This window comes from Pantherophis guttatus, chromosome 6, assembly GCF_059756535.1.
Source record: "Pantherophis guttatus breed Tessera chromosome 6, ASM5975653v1, whole genome shotgun sequence".
Lineage (NCBI taxonomy): Eukaryota > Metazoa > Chordata > Lepidosauria > Squamata > Colubridae > Pantherophis > Pantherophis guttatus.
The window spans coordinates 76,846,079-76,856,601 of NC_142068.1; the positions used below are offsets into that span (position 1 = coordinate 76,846,079).

The following is a 10,523-nucleotide window of genomic DNA, read 5'->3' on the forward strand; positions in this document are numbered from 1 at the left end:
GTTGATCCAAGGTGAGCCATTCATCCATATCCCTTGATCGAACAGCCATTAAGAGAATTAAAGGTGTTCAATGGAGCAGATGTTACATTATTTGCACCCAATCAAAGTTTTTTTTTCCCGTGGACTCATGTACACTTATAGATTTCCGTATCTCCTTGGCACCATATGCACAGGCACTTTGGCCTAGGAAATATTCACAAGTCATTGAAAAGCTTCTTACATAAAACCCAAAGGTTTTACAAACCACAAATGAACTCAGTAATGATGCTGCAAGTAATCATCTTGATGAAGATACTGCAAACAGTTCAAGAATAACCACATCAGAAAAGAGCCTGCTTAATTATAATGAACTCTTCCCCAATTATCCCTTTCAGGAACTGGCTACGTCATAGCTCTTCCAATGGAATGATGAGACTTAAATTACCTCTGGAATTGCAAGCTGGACTCTTTCAACCTGTAGTTTTAAGATGCTTCATATTTGAAAAATAGTCAGCCCTTTTTGCAGGCAAAGTAAAATATTTATCCTGATGTCTGCATTACATACTTCAGAAGGCCTCGTGAGTTTTTACCTGAAATGTTAGTAATTTTAGGTAAAGACCAATGCATTCTGACCTACCAATGCACTGGGTGAAGCTGACAATTCAGAAGTTATTAAAACTGATGTCCAAAATCACAGGAGGATTTCTGGGATGTCCAACTGTTAATGATTTCACTTTCCCCCCCTCTCAATGAAGTTGATGCTATGATAAAAGACACAAAACCACAACTAGTATTTAATTCAAGAGGTGGAGAACTGGCTCCTTTATAACTGGTAGACTTCAACTCCCGGAATTCTGGGAGTTGAAGCCCACCAGTCATAAAAGGACCCTAGTTTCACACCCCTGATTTAAGTGAATACACCCATACCCATTTAGTGTTATCATTCCCTGGAGTTAAGTGCCCATAGTGTACTGCCATTTTGCATTTCACGTTTTGCAACGGGAGTCAGAAAGCCAGTGTCTTCAGACATGGGGTCCCTTGCATTCACCAAAGCAAGTCTGTCCACGAGCACTAAATAGTTTTAATTAAAAGAATCTTCACGCTTCCAGCCAAGGAGAAGAACGCCTGTTTTAAGTGAAAATGAAGATGTCTAGGCAAGTAATGAAAATTCAAACACAAGCTCTGTTGAGTGTAAAAGAAACAGGGTTAGTTTACAGTAACAGCATCTGATACGCACTTGTTGGAACAATTTAATGCTACAATAACCAACCCCCCCCCCAAAAAAATAAATTCATGATTTCTACGGTGTTTGTTTGTTTTTTTGCAGTTGCCTGCAATGTAGAACATCGTGTATTGTTAGGTCCAAGACAAACTTTCTGCTGGTGCTGCAAAGAGGAAGAAGAAGAAGAAGAAATAAAAAGAGACTGCCATTAAGGAAAGTGATAGTAACTTTTAGAGGTGGGGCAAAAAAAGGGGTCAACCACATTTCAGACTCCTGCACATGACAAGGAAGGCTAAATAAGTTGTGCCTGTGTGTGTACTCCATCCCACACCCCCACCCCCAACTAAATTCCCTGTAAGTTAAAGAAAAATATCATTGCACAAGTCAGTCCCAATAGCACCATCTTCATGATTGAGCAGTGTGACAGCGCAACCACCATACAGGGCTATGAAAGCCACCTCTCTTTGTTTGCTAAAGATTTTGAATATCATGATAGCTGGTTCGGTCATTTGGGAACCGCCTAAATACCATTAAATAGATTTTTTTCTTTCTTTTTTTTTCTTTTTAAAAAAAAAAAATCCTAACAGACTCTGGCCTGAACAGGATGAATGCTAAACTTAAGAAAAATCTAAAGGGACGCCATTTACACCAAACACTTCCTTTAAAAAATATAGTTGCTTTCTTTGAAATCAATTGGCCACAGTGGTGAGACATGTCCTCTTTTCCAGCCACATAGAGTGCCGCGCAGAGAGCTTGGCATTCCAGCTTCGCTCATCCCATTTGTAACTGAAAGCCAGGGTTTCCATAGGAATCCGTGGCCACTGGAAGTGACAACCTGCACCAGTGTACAGAATGTTATCTCCCAGACACAGGGAAAAGAATTGTGTCACCACTGTGATGTAGGGTAACTGAAGAAAGGAGTCTCTTGGTTGTTGCCAGTATGCAGATGGAGAGTCTTCCATGTTCTAATAGAAAAGTCCATAAGGAATTTGTGAACAGGATCAGTCCAGGAATAGATCTGTCTCTCCAGTATCAGTCAATGTACTGTGACAGCCAACGAAAACCTTCACCGTAGCCTTGCCTCTTCAGTATACTGCACATGAACACTTCCATAGGACGCGTGTTCAGGTCCTTCAATGGCACATTCCCCTGGAGAATTAAACAGAAATTCATTCAAAAGGAACCTTTTAACTGCACTGGCAGAAATTCTGGGCATTCAATCCCAGAGACCAGGACAAACACAGCTTTGTATATAAACATATAGTCATATCTGATTTGATAGCTGCAAGATAATTTTTTTTAATTTAATTTCTACTAAAAAAAAAGATATTAAAAAAAGACAGGAAAAAATAGAGATGGGAAAATTGCAAGGGCTAAAGGGAAAAGGGAGAGAAAGAAAATGAAAAACTTTGGATTTTCTTTCATACAGTTACAAATATAAAATACATTAAGCTTTTAATTTGAAATTCAGCAATATATAGTATTTCTGTAATCATGAACAATTCGAATTGTCAAAGCCCACAATATAGCATTTCTTTCGGTTCCAAGCAAAAAGTTGAAAGATCATTCTTGATTATATGCCCTGGCATATCAGTTTTTTGATACTGATCCAAGAGCTACAATGAAATTAACAAAAAAGATTGCCCGAAAACGTTCAGAACTGTGCACCTGAAGGAAAGGTGGGGTGGGGGTGGGGGAACCAATCATGGAGCTCAACCATAAGCTCCATCAATGACCTGAGAAACTTGTTGGGCAACCTTTACCTCATGTCCCTTGAGGTTATGCAGTCTCTGGACATTTTAAGAATAAAGTGTGCTTCAAAAAAGAAAAGAAACCTTTGTGCAATTTAATATATTTTTTGAATGGTAAATCGCACTGGTTTATTCTGGCAGGAAAGGGATATCACAAATAATCTATTTAAGCCTACAGTAAAGGGCATATGCTACAATTTTTTCTTATCTATCATCTAAAGATACTCTTATGCTTCCCAAGACAATCTCTAAACAGAATGAAAAAAATACTAATCAGACACCAAAAATGGCGATGTTCAAAAAAACAGTGTGAGAATATTTTAGTTATCAAGATACCACTGGAGGCTAAATTAATTGAAGTCTTTCCAAAGGAAAGTACAAGTATAAAACTGATTATGCCCAATGGGTATAATATATACCCATTGGTATATATCCTATCAATATATCCTTCCTAATTCTATTATTATTATTGGTGCTACTGTACACAATCAGTTTAGTTGTCTTGTATCCATTTAAACACCAATTTATTTGTCACACCTAACTGCACTTGATTCTAATTTAAATTCTCAATGCACCAACATACAATCACAAAGTTAACAATTCAGGCTTCCAAGGACGTATACTCTGATTTATAAAAACTAAATATGTTATTAACTAACCATACAAAACATTCATTTGTAAACAGAAAGAAGGATAAAATTAGGCTATTCTACATTAATCCAATAAATTCATTTGTACCATACATGGATCTAATATAAATTGTTACTTGTGTTCCTGTGGTATTTTAAGAGCCAAAGTTAGAATCTTGGTATACCATAATATTCAGAAAAATATATTTTGAAAAATAAGATACATTAATTTTAGAACCAAGCTCGGATTCCTTACCTTTCCTGTTGTCTGTCCATAAAGACCAAAAATCTCTCGCAGTTTCTCCTCACTGATAGCTTCTGGTCGGTCAATCTTGTTACCCAAGATAAGAATTGGCACATTGGATATTGTCTCATCAGTCATTAGTGCCTAAGGGGAAAAAAGGGGAAAATGTGCAACTATGTAACCACAGAAAGCAACTAATAATTTTAAATAAGAATTCCAAACCCAATTTCTGAAAATGCTATTAATAGACAATAGATACATAATACATAATATTTCATTTTGATTATATTTGGAATATTTTAAGTCACAACATGACCTCATAAATCTAAATATCATAATGGTGGCATGTAACTTACAACTCATTTTTAGAAACATATTCCAAATTATGTACAAGTACTGCTTTATACTTTGCCTGCTTTTTAAAGATTTTTTTAATTCCACCTTTATTATTTTTATAAATAACTCAAGGTGACAAATATAACTAACACACTGTCCCCCTATTTTCCTCATCACAACAACCCTGTGAGATGAATTGAGCTGACAGAGTGTGACTGCTCCAAAGTCACCTAGCAGGCTTTCATACTAAATTCATACTAGTATTTAGTTTCCTTTTTGCTCATAGGTGCACATTTTAAATTAACTTGCTGTTCAAGACAGAAAAGGGATATATAAATACTACAACTAGTACTAGTGCATTCAAAGGAAAAAGTTACCCACATTCAGTTCCACTTTAGATTCCAAAAGACGAGAGTGATCTGCACAATCCACTAAAAAGACAATCCCATTAATTGCTGGGAAATAATTCTTCCAGACACGCCGCGCTTCAAGGAAAAGAAAAGCACTTGTGAAAATATAGCAACACCATAGCACCAACACCAATAAAGGGATGAAAAATGTATTTTGAGCATCCTCAGCTATCTTCCATGTTCCAGCTTGATATCACAATTCAACCTATAATGCACTTAAGCCTTCTACTTAATTAAGCTAGGTGGTTTGATGTGTGTGCTTAACACAGTACTTGAGGATTCTGCAGAGGTAGTCCTCAACGTACGATCACAATTGAGCCCAAAATTTATGATGCTAAGTGAGAAATTTGTTCTGCTCCATTTTACGACTTCTGCCACCCATGTTTGTTAAGTGAATCACTGCAGTTCTTAAATTAGTAACACAGTTGTGAAGTGAATCTGCTTTCCCCACTTTGCTTGTTAGAAAGTCGTAAAAGGCGATCACATGACTCCGGGACACTGCAACTGTCATAAATGTGAGTCAGTTGTTAACCATCTGAATGAATATCACGTGACCATGGGGAGGCTGCAATGGTCATAAGTGTGAAAAATGGTCATCAGTCACTTTTTTCAGTGCGGTTGTAACTTCGAACGGTCACTAAATGAACTGTTGTTAAGTCGAGGACTACCTGTACTTGTGCACTTATTTTACCTTAAAGCCAATATATAGCAATATATTGACATGCCCCTGCTGTAATCTTCATGAATGTGAGAATAAATATGGACAACATAGAAATTCAGTGATCTCTTAATGTGATCGAATCTCCATCTCCATTAGTAGAACATTTTATCTGCATAAAGGACACTTTCTCTCAGATTAGCCAGGAATAAGAGAATAACAAAATAACAAATATCGATATTGATTACCTTGCTCATGGCCGCCAAGATCAAAAGTGGTGAAAGTCATTCCTGCAATTGTTAATTCTTCTGATGCTAGAGGAGAGAAAATTGTTTTATAGCCTTTAGTAGTGGGTATGTTCTTTACAATGTCAATTACCATAAGGCATAAACTATTCAAGATACGTTAAGATCAGCCTTCCCCAGCCTAATGCTCTTCAGAAATATTCGTACAAGTAAAGAACTGGAAGGGTTTATATAACCAGTGAATCCAACATCTGCATAGTGCAAGAATAAATTTACAGCACCCTCAATAAATGTCTATTTAACCTCTGATTGAACACACCCAGTTTAAAGGATTTAATAGCTTACTTTGGTAACTGACTCCATATAAATATTGCATAGTTTTTAGGAAACCCCAAAATTCCAAGCTTCTTGATAAAGATGATGCTGATTAGGAATTAAAACCCGATACGTCCATAAAAAAATGGAAGGAGGAAAGCTGTGTATGATCTTAAAATATATTCAGGTTAATTTGACATGTCAGATGTTGGAATGCAATTCCCATAATTCAATCACTTCTGCTAGGACAGGTGGGAACTGAAGTTCATCAACCTCTGGAAGGCACATGTTGCCTTCAGCTACTCTAAAAGGTCACTAATACTGAAAATCGTATCTTGAATCTTCCAATTCTCCTAACTCAAATGTAATCCATGAACTGTAATAGTAATATTTGCATTTTATATAATACACCAAATCATAATCTTGAGCCTAATCTCTCTTATTCTTTCCAGGTAATAAGCCTCACAAGATACTGGGATTAGGAGTAAATTTAAATGTCATTTTCAAAACAATTAAGCACAAACATGAAACAACTTTATTTTTTTTAAGTATACTAATCTTCCACATTATCATACAATAATGTTCTAAAATGACATCAATGCAAAATTCCATAACTATATGGTGCTTACTTGGATATAATGTGGGAACATGTTGACCCAATCGGTCATCCTTTAGCATGTGCAGAAGAGTAGTTTTGCCTGCATTATCCAAACCCAAGAAAACTAATTTCCCAGACTTCTTGTACAATCCTGTGGGGAAAAAAGCATGTATGAAATAAAATGAATTATTTATTGGATTAAGCCTATTGAGCATTCTTATTCCCCAAAGCGAACAGAGAGTGCAATTTGCATTATGACTCCTACAAGCAGCTATTCGGAAGGGAAAAATGTGGGGAAATTGTGGAAGTATGTGTGCCGCACTGGACACTGGCAATGAATGCCATGATGCTTTGGCAGCAGGAGGGTGAGAAAAAAAGGCACAGGGAAGATCAAGGGAGTAAGTCATTCAGTGGGATATATCACACTGGCAGCTACTATGGGGGATGGTGTTGGTGCTATTGTATTTTAGTTTACACTTCCCAAATGGATTTTCTATCAACCCTAACGTTGAAGTACCAAGAGTTTTAGGCTTCATTTCTGCCCCTTTGTGTCTGAATCAAAATGGTTCAGCAAAATGTATGAAATGCACTATTTTGGGGAGGGGGGAGGATTGAAATATTTCCATATTATGTGTAACACTAAGCTAAAGTTCCCTATATTTCTAGAAGGATGCAAATATAAAAGCAAAGTAGACTGATTTTAAAGTTTTAACTTCACTATTTTGCTATCCATGCCATTCATTTAGCTTTATAAAATAAGGCAAAATACATCACAAACAAGTGTAATTTGCATTTCAATCACTTATAGAATGAATTTATTATTATATCATTTATAGAATGATACAAAAAATGAAAAGATAAAACTGGCACCTGACCAGAGAAAATTAACATTTTAGAGGCATTATTGCCTCCTTACTATAGCAATCTAAAAATCCCTCATTTTTAAGTTAATAAATAAGCTCCTGAAAATTATTCATTGCTAAACATTTAAAGTCTTACCTAGGAACTGCAGCACACTGCTGAAGCCATTATAGATCCATTCAAACAAGAATGACATAATGGAAGAATTGTGTACCTGGAAATAAGCATATTAAATAAGCATATTTAATTAAATGTCTTAATGCCATATAAGGAAGGAAACATGTTCACCTGTGAAGTAGGAACCAATAGAAATTCTATATTCAAGTCCTGACAATAAATATTGTAATTCAGTTCTGAAGTTAGCAGGAACAAATCACACTTACAAAATAGCTTCAGCGTCATTCTATGCGGTATCAACAGGATTGTGATACCTAACCTCAGATGAACAGAAATTGAGTTCTGTTCTGAGCAGAGGAAGGACAGAATTGGCAAAAGACAGAGTGATAATCTTAGCTATGACCTTTTAATAGATCACACTGTTTGTGCTGCCATCAGTGCACTTGGCTGACAATATGGTAGTCAAGCAAGACCTCAGTGGCAGTTCCTAATTATGAACTGGTTCCCCATGACATGTTCGGCTAGCCATCACAGGGTTTTCTTTAAAAAAAACAAAACAAAACCTGGAAACATAATTGCTCCCACAGACATTAGTAGGATAACAAATTGCCCAGGGTGATGTAGTGGTTTAAAATGCCAGTTTTTAAAAATGAATTTTATATTAATATATTATTTCTAAGAAGTTTTTGCTTTATTTTTTTTCAAGGTTGGTTTACTGTTCTTTCATAAACTATGCTAGGTTCCTCTGGAATGAAAAGCAGTATAGAAAAATGAAAAAAAAAAAAATCTACAGGAGCTTCTTAAAACTGTAAGAGCATGATTTGATTAAAAGGAAGGAAGGGTGTTGGGAACACTAGCACAAAGCCTGGAGGTTTCATTATTATTCGCCTACTATATTCTCTCCATTTTGAATTCTAAATAAAATTCTCACCAGCTTTTCCTGTCTTTCTTTTTCAAGAATTAAACATATTGATAAAGCAGGTAATTCTTTAATATAATTATCCAAATCAATCCCAGGCTTAATCCAGCTCCCAAAATGATTTTTACAGTTAAAACACAATTTTGAAAGACACTAAATTGTTAAGTACGTATTTCTTAGCAGAGATTTTTTTTTTCCAGTTAAGAAACTGACACTTGCTAAATAATCAAATTTCTGAATAACTCTAAGGAGTTAACTCTAGAGAACGGAACCTTTGTTTTTAGAAATGATATTGCACACTTCGAAGAAATGTCTCAATGAACCATTCTTAATTTGGGCTAAAGAAAGACAACTGCATTCTTCTCTTTACACCAGATTTTTTTTGGGGGGGGGAAGCTTATTCCGCCAAAGATCAATTGAGTATTGGACAGGCACACAACAAATACCGTGTTTCCAATCACTGACAGCGAAACAGAAGAGCCGTTTTAATAGAGAAAAATACACTGCAAATGGCAGGGCATGGGGACACCTTAAGGGTAAAGCCAAAATCAAGGATTTTTTTAAAAAAGCGACCAATCTACTTCAGTTACATGATCCTTGTGTAAAGCACATAACCTGGTCAACAACTACCGGGTAGTTGCATAACCCAGAGGGTGGCAGGAGAATAAATTTGATGCTTCCCAATCGACCTACCGAATCATTGCTGGATCCCCCCAAAAAACAAGGAAGGCCTTATTGGACTATTGGAGCCCCCCCTTTATCCCACACCACCCAGTTCTGCCATACTATTCCAAGCATCGGCATCTTTTATTCTTTATTTATTTCATAACGTTGTTGTGGGTTTATTATTATTATTATTATTATTATTATTATTATTATTATTATTGCCTTCCCCTCCAGCAGAATCCCCTCCCCAAAAAAATTAAACGCTAAGCTTAAAAAAAAAATTAAAAACATAAAAAGACCATTTTTTTTAAAAAGCAGCCATTAAAAACGGCACACCAGAAACACCCCCCCATTGCCCCCCATTTTTTTTTTAAATTTTGGAAACAATAATAATTGTACGGCTTTGGGGTGGGGGGTCCCAGCATATTGGGGGGGGAGATTCACCCTCGACCTTGCCGATTTCTAAACAAAGCGAATCTCCGAAAGAGAAACCGACAAAAGCGAGACCCGAGATCAATGTCGATGCACCCCCACCCCCAAATTCAGCCGCAGGAGAGCGGAAAGCGGCACCCCAAATAGGGCTCAGGGTGGGGGGGACACCCCCACCCCCACCAGCGGCCCCAGTTTCCCACCTATTGAGAAGGGATCGGATCAGGACCCACCAATCCTAGACGGCGAGGGGGCGATCCACCAAGGCTTCGGGAGGCAGGATTACAAAAGGGGGGCCCGGGAATCTCTGGCGGGTCCCAAGCAGAGTCTCAAGAACGGGAGATACCATCCGCCGAAAGAAAAGGGGGGGGGAGTGCGGCCTCCCCACCCTCATTTCGCCTGCGTGTCACTTGCTCGCCTTCCGCCCCCCCCCCTCCCAGCCGCTCGTTTATACCCGCCCACCGGCCGGCTCAGGCCGAAAACCCATCGGTCGTCGCCTCTCTCTCTCCCTCACCTTCCTCGCAGACAAGCAGCGGCTCCTTTCGCCAGGCGGATTAAAAAAAAAAGCCTTTCACGACAGTGGCGGTGGCGACGACTCTCCTTCTCTTTCTCTCGCTTCCCGGCGAAGCCTCCCGTCGCTCTCTCTCTCTCTCACGCTCACTCACTCACTGGCTCCCCAAGCCGCCACCTCCACGCCGGAAATACGTAGCATCTCCTCCTTCGGCGGTGACGGAGTTCGGCGGGCAGCTTCCGGTTTGGGAAAGAGAAGCGCCGGCGACGGGTTCTTGCCACGCGCTAGGTTTCCGCCTCCAAGGCACGTGACGGTGAGCGCAAGCCACGCCCCCCTCTCCCCCCCCCCGCCTCTGACTCCACTGGCTCCGAGAGGCTGCTTGGTTTCCCGGGGCTGGATGGATGTGATTGGTTGGCTCTTTTGACGTCAGAGGGTGGGGAGGAAATTTTTCCTGCCTTGTGGAGGGAATCCTGAGTTGAGAGATTTATAACAAGTTTCGGTTGGCAGGTTTCGAAAGGCAGTTTCGGCCGGCGGGTTTCGAAACGGGCGGGGGGATTTTATTATTTATTTTATTTTATTTATTTCAACTTGTATACCGCCCTTCTCCCCAAGGGGACTCAGGGCGGTGAACAG

General features: G+C 38.7%; 1 protein-coding gene across 3 annotated transcripts; it reads right to left on the reverse strand.

The window, feature by feature from the left end:
* Positions 1–1,040: 1,040 nt before the first annotated feature.
* On the reverse strand, positions 1,041–10,216 carry SAR1A (secretion associated Ras related GTPase 1A). 3 transcript variants are annotated; one of them, XM_034426002.3, is made up of 7 exons: positions 9,894–10,216; positions 7,387–7,462; positions 6,419–6,538; positions 5,478–5,543; positions 4,543–4,646; positions 3,838–3,969; positions 1,041–2,350 (listed from the first exon to the last, which is right to left on the reverse strand). In XM_034426002.3, the coding sequence occupies exons 2-7, from the start codon at positions 7,442–7,444 to the stop codon at positions 2,234–2,236; spliced, it is 597 nt and encodes a 198-aa protein (XP_034281893.1). In that variant the 5' UTR covers positions 7,445–7,462; positions 9,894–10,216; the 3' UTR covers positions 1,041–2,233. The 3 variants fall into 3 exon arrangements, with proteins under 3 accessions (XP_034281893.1, XP_034281895.1, XP_087727906.1); XM_034426004.3 differs by lacking the exon at positions 9,894–10,216 and adding an exon at positions 9,613–9,835; XM_087871780.1 differs by lacking the exon at positions 9,894–10,216 and adding an exon at positions 9,583–9,791.
* Between the last annotated feature and the right edge of the window lie 307 nt (positions 10,217–10,523).

Excerpts from the sequence above, each read along its gene's own strand:
- SAR1A (XM_034426002.3), bottom strand. The coding sequence starts at position 7,444 with ATGTCATTCTTGTTTGAATGGATCTATAATGGCTTCAGCAGTGTGCTG. Across the intron at positions 6,539-7,386 it reads CAGTGTGCTGCAGTTCCTAG|GATTGTACAAGAAGTCTGGG; the intron begins GTAAGACTTTAA and ends TTTTCCCCACAG. Across the intron at positions 3,970-4,542 it reads AATCTAAAGTGGAACTGAAT|GCACTAATGACTGATGAGAC; the intron begins GTGGGTAACTTT and ends TTTTCCCCTTAG.